Below are 13,764 nucleotides of genomic sequence, written 5' to 3'. Positions count from 1 at the left end.
ATTACACCACTTTTGGTCATCGTAAGTTAAACAGTCTGTCAGCTCATGAGACAGAGCATAAAAAAAAAACAATAAGAGAAGTTGTAGTTGGATATAAAGTCAGTGTGTAGATGGAGTGAGATGGTTCCCACTACAGCTCAGGTGGCACAGATTGAGGTTAAGAGGTGACATTTTTATATCATGCGAGACATTTCAGCTCGATACTGTGAAGTAAAAGCCAATCATCTGGCAGCAAATTTTACTCCCTCTGCAGTCTGTAGATTTCTCTCCAACAGTGTATTTACAGCTGAGAGAAAAGCCACAGGGCTGTCACCTCTCATACGCTGTCAAGCCATTGATCACCCATGGTCGCCAGACATGTGTGAAATTAGAAAAAAAAATCATGACGGACTAAAAATAATAACACCAGAGCACAGCGCCATTGTTCCCCTATGCCTTGCTCTTTTAACTGGTCGATAAAAATACAACCAACCAGAGGATTGTTGCTTTTATTAAATGTTTTCACTTGAAGTTCACATATATGCAAAAGGAATAAGTGCATCCATTGAAAACAGTAAGGTAGTAACAGTAATGAGCAGTCAGTGTGAAGCACCGAAGCATTGCACTAACGTGGGTCAGTTTGATGTTAATTCATAGCTGCCCTCGCTCTGTCCCCATCACCCTTCCCTCTGCTCCTCAGTGTTCCTCTGTGCTGAGGAGAACAGACTATTTTAATTACTATTAAATGCAGATCTGCAGCTGTGGCCCACTGGATATGTCTGTGGATTAGGGATGTCACAATTACTTGTTTTCACAATTAATCGTGGTATTAAACGCCACAATGAATTAATCATAAAGATTCCTAAATACCGTTACTTTCCAAAAAAGATGATGTTGGAGCCATATGGACAGATATGTGCCAAAATAAAGGTACATAACATTGAATTGGTAGGAATTTAGCTTGGCATCTGTAATTAAAAACAAAAACAAAACAAAAAACGATTGAAATAAACGTAAACATTTGGTATAAATAACAATTTATGACCTGAATATTTCAAACACTTCTTCTGGGTGATAAATAATTGGTCATATATTATATGACATAATAAATACTTGAAATATTTTGTGTAAACAATGAGTAATGTAATTATATTTTGACTATATTTGATTTTACACATTCAAAGTGTTGTGTGAAATTAATAAATGCATAATAATAGTGATAATCGTAATACCGTGATTATTTCTCTGACGATAATTGTACCAAGACAATGTGTAATCGTGACATCACTACGTCCCACTGTAGGAAAACATTTAATGGTGATTGTAGTCATCAGTGCATCTTACTATTGACCTTAAATTCCATACGTCACTTTTGCATGTAAAGACTAAACATACCAGACACTGATCTGCATCAGCTCAGTATTGCATAGCTTCATCACTTTCTGATGGTTTAAGGCTAACTTTGATGACTTTCCCACCTTGTCTGTAACAGTTAAAGGTATTTCTGAAGTTTTTTTTTCTCTCCAACACAACTTAAAGTGGCCCACATCTCCATCAGACACACTTGTGTGTGTCAAAACCTCTTAACTGTGAAATGTAAGTTAAGAGGGTATTTGAGGCACATGTCCCACCTGGCCTACCCACAGCCTCTCTAGATGTCTTGTTTGACCTGCCTTCTTGGCTGCCTGTCTGTCAGCTCACCACCTGCAGCTGAGACAAAGGAGAGCCTGATGAAGAGATGGACAGGCAGCAGAGGGACAGGAGCGCCGGGACGACGAGGGTCAAAGATGGAGGGATTACCTTGGCTCATCTTCAACCGGCGTCTTGATTAAACATTATTGAAAGATCCTCTTTTTACTCGGCTCCAGTCCTGCATGAACCGCTGAAGAGACACACACACACACACACACACACTCTCTGTCATGCAGGTGTAACTATGCTCAATCGACTCCAGCAAAGGACCGTTCCTTATGATAACAAACCTTGACATCAGGTGTGATAACATTGTGCAGAGGGAGGCCTGTCCTGACAAAGATAGAGACTGACATCGATGAGTAGAGCGATGTGGTGGTTGTGCAGATGGAGCAGCTGTTGAGTTAAAATTAGAAGCAGCCAATCAGACCCAAAGGCTGTGATTTTTCTAATTAACAGCAATCATGAGAGCAGCTTGAACTGAACTGAAATTAAAACAACCTCCAGAACGTTGAGGGGTGTTTGTTTCTTTTTGGAGTCCCTCTCCAGCAGGTACACACAGGAATCATCAGACAGGGATGAGTGCGTTGCCATATTACAATGAGCCACAATAAGCAAGTGTGAAAACTGGCATCTGTGTGTCTGCAGAAGCATTGAATATGAAGATTAATTGTTGAGCTGATGGATGTTGACCATTACACCGCTAACCAAACGCAACCACGTGTTCAATCGATGACTTGCATTAAAAATAAAAAGAGTAACAACATGAAACGTGAACAGAAAATCCCTCGTAATGTGGAACGAAGGCCAGACTGAGAGCAGATGCAGAACTAGGGAACAGCACTGTGACTCCATTCTTCTCTTTTTCATTTTCTTCCCCCTGGTTTTGCCTCTTCTCACACACTGCGAGCTCCTGCATTAGGAACCATTATAACCACATTGGGAACCAAATGTACTGTGACTGTGTAGAAAAATGGAATAGTATTCGTTCTGTGTTTACTGCAAGTCACACTCTCCTCATTTCCTCCAGTGACATGTGGGTAACTGGAGCAGAAAACACGTCTCTCACACAAAGCTCGCTCAGAGTATCATGAGGGGGGGAAATAAAAGATTAAAGTGTGTGTGAGGATGTGTGTGTGTGTGTCTTGTTTAGGAGCTGTGTCTCACTGAGCTGATGGCACATGACTGACTCACTAACGGGGAGCAAAAGTGTTTTCTCTGTCTGTGTTGGGTTTGATAATTTTACGACTTAATAATTCACAGTCGGCCAGTATTGTCTAAACATCACATTCCTAAGTGGTCGCCATGGCACACACTTAATGAACGGAAAAAGCAGTAAAACGTTAACAGCAACCCCATTCTAATCCTCTGTCATTTAATTTCCCCTCTCTGTCTTTTTTTTTCTCTCTCTCTCTCTCTCTCTCCTTCTTTCCAGTTCTGTCCATCCAGGCCGCTGCCATCCAGTTCACCAAGGAGCCCAAGTCCCAGGATGCCTTGCACGGCCGCAGCGCCATGCTCCGCTGCGAGGTCGGCGATCCGGCCGACATCGCCTACAGCTGGCTCCACGACGGCCAGCCGCTGGGAAACGGCGAGAGGCGTTTCCAGGAGGGCAGCAACCTCAAGTTCACCGCCGTGGACCGGCGGCTGGACGCAGGAAACTTTGAGTGCGTCGCGCTAAACGCGGTCACAGGAGAGTCGCTCCACTCCACCAACGCCTCCTTCAATATCAAGTGTAAGTGTTGCATTTCAAGCCTTCAAAAAAAAAAAAAAAGAAAAGAAAAAAGTCTAGTTTCCTGAGTGAAAGGGGGCTGCATCCAGGTTCTGGATCAAAAAAGCAAAACAAAAGTGGCAGTGTAAGATGACAGGTAGTATGAGCTGCAGGAATGTTTCCACCTTGTTGCCTTGTTCTCTGTGGCTTCATCTCCCTCTCTGCAAAGGAAACTGGATATGTGTGCCACCAAGCATGTGTTTCTTGTTGCTTGTATCCTTTTTTTTGTTTTTCTTTCTACATTGCGTAACATTCCCTTCCCTTCTCTTCCCATATGTCCTCAAAAGGCTTTTGTCTGGAAATTACTCAACAGTGTAATTTACCTTCTAGCTATCTAATTATCTAGTTCTAGATTAACACCGCCCTCCTTGCCGCAGCTTTTTTATTCATGTCAGGTTTTGTCACTCTGTCACACAGTGATATTTTTTCCCATTAGAGGAAGGCACACATAAGTATCTTAATTTTATTGTTTAGCCCCAAAACCAAAGCACTCGATTACCCTCTTAAGTTTCAGAGGAGGCCATGGGAATTCTGCACAGCCCTGTCTGGGATAAATAACAACCTTGTTTGCGTATTGTGGAAGGCCCGCAGGTACCGGTTGTTACAGAAAAGCCTTTGTCTCTCACAATCATGGAGTTTGGCAGGAAAAAAAAGGGTGAAAATAGGTCCTTATGGAGTATGTCATCCTCTCTCGCCACAGTCAGCCGGGAGGTTTTGTTTTTGTGGTGCTGATACTTGTTCAAAGGCTGATTACAAGAACAGATGAGTACCCAGACCTCCTGTAGCAAACTGAGAGATAAACTGAGAGGGACAGACGGAGGAAGAGAGCCGAGGTTTAACCTTTGCTCCGTGATGTGTCTCCATAGTGGATATTTGTGGTCTGTTATGTTGAGCCACCGACTCTGCATATTTCAAGTTTTTAACCAAAGAAGCACATCAGTTTTCCAAACCTCGTCTGATCGGAGGGAAACTGCTTTTATGTGTTGCAATTAAACATGATATAGTGTGTCAATAAAGCTCAACTGACAAACTCCCACAGATTTAAAAAGAAGAAGAAAAAAAAAACAAGTCAGACATGAAACACCAGTTCTTAAGAACTGTCCCAGAATAAACGGCATCATCCGCCAGGTCATTAACATTCCCACGCACTGGTAAGAGAGTCATATTTTATTGGAAGGAATGTGCTGAATTAATTTTAATTTAAAAAAAAATCAACTTTTACCAGCCACAAGACTGAGACTGGTATTGTATTCACATTGTAAACGTGTGTGTGTGTGTTTGCGTGCATCTGTAATGCGCGCGCGTGTCCCAGAGACGTCGACTCCACGGTAACGGGAACTACCACAGGGACAGTTCTGACGACTTTGGCAGGTGTTAATAACGTCTGTTGGTTTTCCACCTCGCTTTTTTGCAGTTAAGGTCCTCTCGTCACGTCTAGATACATGAGTCATCGGTTTTATGCAAAAAACATGAATCCAAGGAGCGGTTAGACAAAATCAGACTAGCTGGTAAACAGAGGAGCATTTAGCATCTAACGAGCCAGATACCTCCCACAGGAGTTTGTGGAGACTCCGATATGAATACTAATGTTGATGATGTGTAAATATGCAATTGATGCCTATAGGTTTGCCACATCTGTCATATGCCCGTATGGGTTAAGAGATAAATGAATGCAGATTTGAATTTAATAAGTCTTTTATTAAGACCTCCAAGGTTTTTAAAGCAGCTCCTGGAAGCTATAGTGTAAAAGTGGACCTGTGTATCAAAGACATGGTGAGGAACTTACCGCTGGTTAATTTATAATCAGATCTAATGTATTCCATGCACATTCACAATTTTCAGGTGTTAATAAATGTATATGTTTGCATGCACGGACTCCCATCTGTCTGTGCTGGTGATGATGATGGAGCTTTATGTCAAGTAGCTTTTCAAGGACACTCAGCAATAGGCTGCTGGAGTGTCTCTTGGCAAATCCAGCCTAAGCACAGATCATGATGCAGGCTACACTCACTACACATTTTTCTCTCTTCAGACACGACAGTGCTGCAGGGGTGTGTGCAGTGTATAAAGCAGACGTGATGAATAGCAGAGAGGCAACCATTAACGGTTATGGTGTTTTTAAGGCATCAAACATTAACGCTCTGCAGGAATGATGAGATCGATTCGCTTTGTGTCAGTTTGATGAGAAGACAAAAAGCTTGAGTGGATCACAAACAAGCCTAAACAAGGTGATTTATACAGTAGCGTATACATAAATCTCAGAATCAGACGGGGTGACGTAGCACACGGCTGTAAATCAGCCCCTAATCACTTTTGAACGCCACATCTGTCTGTGCACATCAACACGTTTTGTCTGTGCCTCGTTCTGTGCAGGTTGGCTGGTCATCTATGGATCACTTTAGGTGGATCAGACCATGTTATGACAGATGTTCTCATATTTGGCCAACATACATTTAACAGGCGATAAAGCCGCACGCAGCTTTAGAGCAAAGACCCCTCTGGCATTAATCTTGTATGTGCGTGCACTCATGTGTATGCTAGTTTGCGTGCGTAGTAGTAAATGTGGGTTGTAAGAAGGGGTGGGGTGGGGTTGGGGTGGTATTCCATATGTACTGTACATGGACTGTACAGGGGCAGTTGGTCGCCCCTCCCCCTCCCGCCCTTTGCACAGAGAGAGAGAGTTAATTTGTCTTGCTCTCAATGGTGGGTGGGCAAATCCTGCCAGTTGAGAGTTATTCAGAGTAATTATCCCCCCTCTGTTTTCTCTAATAGAGGGTTATCCCCCCACCACCACCCCTCTTTCCCCCAACACACACACCCTACTTCATTCTATTGTCCCGCCCGGCCGCTGGGTATCCATGGCGTCCAGCAGATGCGTGGGGGCTCAGGCATCACTATTGTCAGCGTGTTTGTTGGTCCTGGAGGGCGACGCTTCGCTCCACTCTCAGTAACAAGATGCAGACAGACAGTGTTTTGACATTCAGCGACACGGCTCGTAGGTAGAGCGGCCGACACGCAGTAGAAACACACCAGCAGGCCACTTGTTCCCGTCGCCCGTTTAATCTTTAAAAAATCACAGAGCTACTTGCACACGCGCGCCATCTCGGTTTAATCACACAGCTTGTGTCCTTAACCTACATTTGCTCAGCGGACGCATTTTAGAGCATCCTCACGCTGATCACTAGCACAGCTCCACTTTTTCTTTCTCATCTTCTTCTAACAATGCCTCCAACCCTTACTTTTCTCTCTCTCTCTCTCTCCTGCCTTTTGTGAGCTGAGAAAATGCAGCTCCTCATGCTTAATGACCCGGGCTCCATTCGTCAGCTTCTCCCCTGCAGAGTGACTTTGCTCCGGTGTCAGAGTCTCCTCTTTATTCCTCCTCTCTCTGCCTTGTCACAGCAGCAGCAGCAGCAGCAGCATCTCTCTGAATCGCTGCAGTTTGCAGGCTGGCCTGTTGACCTCTGTCAGCCACAGCTGATAAAATCTGACACCTCATCTACCACAGCGCGCTGGGTCTGTCATGTTTTTTCTTTTCCGGGTCTGTGCCAGGGCGCTTTTTTTTTCTTTTTTCAGCAAAGTTTACAATATGAAGCCACTCCGCCACATGTTTTAGTTATTTCCGTACCCACATGGTGCTGTCAGTCAAATCACAACTCCCAGCACTCTCCTGGATAACACCATCTATCTACCCTGCCTCGCTGCCTGTTGCAGGAACCATTCTCCATAGCAACAAATCAGCTCGCTGAATGAAACAGACGCATACAGCTGCCTGTTGGCTGACTGAGGGATGAACGGTCCAAGCATCTGCCTCGACAATATCCTCACAATTCATCTGTTACCATCCGTGTGTTGATAGAGCTTACTGTTCTGCCTCCAACATAATAATTATACGCCCCTAATTATGGCGCTAGCTGCCAGGCCTGTTCCAACACTTAGTCATGCATTCTGAGAGGGATTACGGGCAAGTATTTGCCACTAATAGGTTATGAAAGAGCGCCTTCTGTTTGTAGAGTGGACAGCTGGAGAAACCTGAACTGTGAATGGCTATTAGCGGAGGAAAGGGTCAGAATGTGTGACTGTCAGGAAATCCAGGTCGGAATTGTAAACGAAAACCAAATTGGTTTTAACCTGCTGGATGACAAAATAGGTCAGGAGTGGTAGAAATTTGAACAGTCACAAAGGCATCTTGTGTTGATAAGTGCTCAGTGTTCCAGTGTCTACATACATGTGGAGGTCACTCATCAGTCAGTGTGTCTGGTTATTGGGATGGCATTTAGCCTATGGTCCTATGGAGAGAAAGCCGAACTTTCTCTCTCTGCTTTCATGCACTTATTTCTGACTCATGCTGCAGGGGTCACTTTTTATTCCAGTTTGTTTGTTTTTTAAGTCGGCTGGAGAGAGAAAAAAAACACTATGTTCTCGTACGAAGAGCACAGAATATGACTTTAAAAGTTCAGCCTTATTCTCTAAGGTTGTTGAAGTTGTGAAGCTGAACTCCACCTGATCCTGGAGACATTCACCTGTTAGTCCAGACAGGTCCAGACAAATTCTGCGACTTCATTTGCAAATGAATACCAGTTGCGCCGCAGATGATACTTTCCTTGTTGTTCCTTCCATCAATCTTTTTCTTACTCTCTCTCCTGCTCCTCGGTGACTCACTGTTTCCCCTTCTGGTTTCGTCGGCTTTTTATGCTTCCAGTGCACTAATAGCAGGTCTGTCTGAGTGTCTGGCCCCAGGTCCCCGTCGCTGACACGGCCTTCATCACCTCCTCCTCACCAAGTTACTGAAGCTATTTACTGGAAAAGCCTTGAGTGAGATACACAAACAATTAGTGTCCCGCGCTGAACTGTCTGAGGCACTTCTGAGAATATTTGCACGCATGCATTCATGCTCAGGGGCACACAATCATCAGATGTGTTTTTACTCCTCACCACCACAAACATGCACAAACACTTGTCTCTAACACACAATACATTCTCGCAGTTGTGGGGGCATCTGTGTTAAGCTGAAGCTAATGAGCAGCGCTGAGGCTGGAGGCAGAGCAGGAGCTGGGATGTCGACCCTGTGACTGCAGAGTAGAGACAGTTACCCATGATCTTTCTGCCAGGTTCCTGTGTAATTTGCTGTGACAGGCCTTCCTCTAGCGCCCCCTCTAACCTCACCGGGGTGCTGCATGCCCCCCACCCCCCCATCCCCTCTCAGCTGCTGTCTCAGGTGGATGCTCATGCCTCATGCCATGCATATTTCATGGATGATCCACAAAAGGGGCGGAGATGCAGACGTACTGTTCAGCCACAGGCCATAGGAACGGAGCCCAGTGTGATGGAATGTGTTACACTAACACACTAACGCACAGCAGCATACATTACACACACACACACACACAAAAAACCCTCCATAGACTCATGTACAAGCCAGGGAAAACCCAAACAAACATGCTGTCTCAGGGAATGAATGTATGCACTCGGTAACCACACAGTGTACAGTTACTGCATGTCATACAGCATCTGCTTGTACATGATCACATTATAAGAATTAACCATTGTTCTCATTTAGTGTAAACACACACAAAAGGTATCATCAACACGCTCAGAAGGGAGAAGGGGAATTCTCTGGTCTCGCTCAGTAACTGTTAGATATTTTTAATGTGTCTACCAGACACTTCAGTGTGGCTCCTCTGTTAGATCAAATATATCATTTCTATGGACACAGCCAATAGGCTGAGCTCACAGGGTCCTTTTTTACAAAGAAGCGTCGTTGACATACTGAACAAAAATATAAACGCCCCACTTTTGTTTTTGCTCCCATTTTTCACGAGCTGAACTCAAAGATCTAAAACATATTCTATGTACACAAAAGGTCTATTTCTCTCAAATATTGTTCACGAATCTGTCTAAATCCGTGTTAGAGAGCACTTCTCCTTTGCCGAGATAATCCATCCACCTCACAGGTGTGGCATTTCAAGATGCTGATTAGACAGCATGATTATTGCACAGGTGTGCCTTAGCCAGGCCAATATTTGAGAGAAATAGACCTTTTGTGTACATAAAAAATGTTTTAAACCTTTGAGTTCAGCTCATGAAAAACAACATATTTTTTATTTATATTTTTGTTCAGTGTTTGTCTGCCTTTGACATTTTTAAAGGTATAATGTGTAGGAATTACCCCCATCTAGCGGTGCGTTTGCATATCAGAACGTATTCTTGATGTTGCATTCACGTGAAATCGGGCAGACGTCAGACAGACAACAGACGCTGCATGTAACAGGATAAACAAGCGTTTATGTAAACAAGTGGTCCGCCAGCACGAGGCAAAACAATACAGATGTGACAATTTGTCGTCATGGTGATGTCGTATTGTTTACTTGACCCAGTAAAATGACATCCGGTTGGTTTGCCGACGGCCGTCTGCCTGACTGCACCTGAATGCAACATCAGTGCCTCTGTCCTTCCTCACACTACACAGTGGTGACAGTTTTAACAGGCGCTACCTGGAAAACTTTCCCCCCGAGCCGACAGCTCCGGTGAGTTTCTATGGTTACCTACGGTCACGCTACCACTCATCATAAAAAATGGCGATGCAACATGGCTTTGCCCACTTATGTATTTGTAACAACTCATTCTAAGGTATGAGAAAGCTTTCATTTGTATGCGGGTGTGATTGGACTTCAGTGAAATACGTAAAGCAGTATTTGATTTTTGCTAATAAAAAGCCAAATAGGTTACATACTGGGGCTTTAAGACTAAAAACCCTGAAAATGTAGCAGCGACAGTGTAGTGTGTCACATCCTTAATGGGGAAACCACACTGCACCGTGATGCATTCTGGGGAGGACCGTTGCCATGTGTTTTCATCATTTGTTGTGCTATTCATCTGTCACTCAGACGTCAGCCATCAGGTTTCGTGTTACTCATTAGAGACTCGTCACTTTGTTTTGGTATTTGCACCTACAGCGGTGACACTCTGCAGACTCCACTGTTCAGAGTTAAAGGATTTTTTAGGACGCACCTTATCAAGTATTTTAAAGACTATAAAAGGAGACGCTGCTAAAAGTGAAACATGTTCACTTTTCCCCCCATTTCCTTTCTGCCTGAGTTTATGGGCTGCTCTCACAGTGAAGTAGCCCTTTTAACAGAGTAAGTCAATGGACTGTCCATTAAATGTCCATAAAAAGCACTATAAGGCTTCATCTCTTGTGAGTGCAGGACAGTGGTATGCTGATGTAAGCTGACCCAGTCATGTCGTAGGTCCCCGTTCTTCCTCCCCGTCCCTGAGTCATAGTCCTGTCTCTCCCATTAGCATTGTCATCTCTCTCGCGAGGACAGATGACAGGACGACTACTTAACTCAATTTTTCCTCCTGTCCCTCTCCTCTCGTGGCCCCCTCGTCCTCCAGTGCCCTGTCCCCTCCTCCCCGCTCACAGTCTGCTCTTCTCTTCTCCTCCGCAGGGTTAGAAAGCGGCGGTGTGACTCTGAAGGAGCCGGCCTCGGAAGGAGAGATCGAGAGCTCCGCGCCGGTCACGTTGCGCTGTCACATTGATGGACACCCACGGTGAGTCTCCGTCCCCCCCGTCCACCTCAAGTTCAGAGTTCACAGGGTTGAGGATCATGTTGAGCAACTGTTCTTCTGTCCTAGTCGGCCTCTCTCATGCCATTCTGTTCCTCTTCACCTATTCTGTACTTCCTCTCCCCAACTTTGTATTTGATCTCTCTTTTCTTTTCTTTTTTTTTACTTCATCCATCATCCTGCCCCTCTTCCCCAATTTCGTCTTCCTGTCCTCAACCTTTCTCACGCCTGTCGTCAATAATCCACCTCTCCCCCCTCAGGCCAACATGCCAGTGGTTCAAGGATGGGGTGAAGCTGACGGAGAAGAGCCATCAGATCAACAACAAAGAGAGGACGCTCACGGTCAAGAGCGCCAGTCCAGACGACAACGGCCTGTACTACTGCTGTGCCAAGAACGCAGCGGGGAATGTCTGCAGCAAAAGCAACTTCACGCTCAACATCATAGGTGTGTGTGTGTCTGTGTGTGTCTTTTATGAGAGTTTGTTTATTGGTTGATTTTGCATGCTTGAAATATTACTGAAAATAATCACAATTAGTTTTTTTAATGGTCTCCGCTGTAGTTGTCTACTCAGTAATAATCAAACACTTTTTGCTTTCAGTGAGTTTTGCACATTTGCACACCTGCCAGGAAGTGTGGTGCACAGGGTGTGTGAGGACCATTAGTAGAGAGAAAGAGAGACAGAGAGAGTAGGAAGCAAAAGTGATTTCCTAATGAGATTACCAGAGAGTGTGGTAGCACCTTCCTCCTCCTCCACCCACACAAAGAGAAACAACATCATAAACATCCACAGAGAAAACAATAACAGCGGCTCCTGCAGCAGCACCGTCGTCTCTGTTGATATCTCTTTGCAGCTGTAGATTTCACAGGCAGTTTGTCGTGCCGGGAGGCTATTTGTTTTTCTGCAGGCTCTCAACATGACTTCTGCTGTTTACTCCGCGCGTGTGATTGTGTGTCTGCGCTCCCCGACGACTTCCCCTACCCCAGCACGGCGCATACAGCGGCACATCTGCGCGTGAAACCTGACGCCCCGTCCCACTCTAATTAGCCACCTGCAACGCACACACACAGACACGCTAGGTTAGCACCTGGGAGGAGGAAGAATGGATAATTGTTGAGTTTCCAGTTACCGTGTTGCCACCCTCCGCTCTTCTACAGGGCTTCACCTTAAGGAAAGGCTGACAGATTTAGACAGGCTTTCACTGCATGGTCGCAGCTCTTTAAATCGACTGCCTCTCCATCGACTTCCTGGGTGGGCCAGGTGTGCACGCCTCTTCTGTTTTTTGGGGTTTTTTTTCACACCAGCTACTAGCAATGTAGTAATACTACTACTGGCACCATACCTTGATTAACTGTGAAGATTTGAAATACTCACGCACATAAACATGGATTAGCGGTATTTCTGTGTTCTCCTTTCTTTATTCAGCTCAACATCATTAAGCTTTATATTTAGAGTGTAACACTGTGTGAGAGTCTGTGTGGTAATTACTACTTCTCTGGGTTGTACTCTGCCTAATCTCTGCTTTTGGCAGGTCAGAACAACCCGGTCCAGTGTTGGGGGAAGCGTGTGGGGTAGGTTTCAGGCAGCTGGCAGGGTAGCAAGGGTCAGAGGAATGTCAATAGTGGGAAAATACATTGCAAGAAATCTTGTGTTACTTGGAAAATCCTCCATTCGTGTGGAGCAGCGGGTAGAGCAGACGTCTCATATGCAGAGGCTGCAGTCCTCGCTGCATCGGGCGGCCCCTTACTGCCTCATCCCCTCTCTCTCTGCCTCCCCATGTCCTGTCTCTCTCAACTATACTGTCAAATAAAGGCAATAAAATATAATATACTTAATATATATACTATAAAATATACTTAAAAAATAAAATAAAATAAATCCTCCATTCTCCATTGTTAAAGGTATAATATGTAGGAATCACCCCCATCTAGCGGTGCGGTTGCATATCAGAATGTATTCTTGATGTTGCATTCACGTGAAATCGGGCAGACGTCAGACAGACAACAGACGCTGCATGTAACAGGATAAACAAGTGGTCCGCCAGCACAACGTAACAATACAGGCGTGACAATATGTTGTCATGGTGATGTTGTATTGTTTACCTGACCCACATTTTACCGTCTTTCTCTCATCGAGTAAAATGACATCCGGTTGGTTTGCCGACGGCCGTCTGCCTGACTGCACCTGAATGCAACATCAGTGCCTCCGTCCTTCCTCACACTACACAGTGGTGACAGTTTTAACAGGCACTACCTGGAAAACTTTCTCCCCGAGCCGACAGCTCCGGTGAGTTTCCGTGGTTACCTGCGGTCACACTGCCACTGAACGTAAAAAATGGCGATGCAACATGGCCGCCTCGGTTCGGTGCATCGCCCACTTATGTATTTGTAACGACTTGTAACAACTCATTCTAAGGTACAAGAAAGCTTTCATTTGTATGCGGGTGTGATTCCACTTCAGTGAAATACAGATTTATGAAAGCAATATTTCACTTTTGCTAATAAAAAGCCAAATAAGTTACATACTGGGGCTTTAACATTGTAAAGTAAAATGACCAAACTACCCTCTAGATCGTAATCGGTGTTTCTTGGGATAGCATGACTGAAGATCATCACAGAGAAGGAAGGAGAGGATCCACCATGTGTGATTCTGCCGTCCAGGAGGTAAAAAAGGAAAGGGATAATGGTACAGATAAGCTGCAGGGTCTGTTCCCTGACCTCATTAAGGCTCCCCGGGGCCCCTGAGGTGTTGACACACGTA

General features: G+C 44.8%; 1 protein-coding gene across 1 annotated transcript in view; it reads left to right on the top strand.

Moving 5' to 3' along the window:
• Window positions 1–13,764, top strand: part of ptk7b (protein tyrosine kinase 7b) — an 80,099-nt gene that overhangs the window by 50,657 nt on the left and 15,678 nt on the right. The window contains exons 3-5 of the mRNA XM_085800641.1: window positions 3,107–3,403; window positions 10,888–10,990; window positions 11,266–11,450. Coding sequence (XP_085656767.1) covers window positions 3,107–3,403; window positions 10,888–10,990; window positions 11,266–11,450 — 585 coding nt within the window. The remainder of the gene's footprint in view (window positions 1–3,106; window positions 3,404–10,887; window positions 10,991–11,265; window positions 11,451–13,764) is intronic.

This window comes from Trachurus japonicus, chromosome 15, assembly GCF_045865225.1.
Source record: "Trachurus japonicus isolate A0001 chromosome 15, Traja_1.0".
In the NCBI taxonomy this organism is placed as follows: domain Eukaryota; kingdom Metazoa; phylum Chordata; class Actinopteri; order Carangiformes; family Carangidae; genus Trachurus; species Trachurus japonicus.
This window is presented reverse-complemented; position numbering and strand designations above follow the sequence as displayed.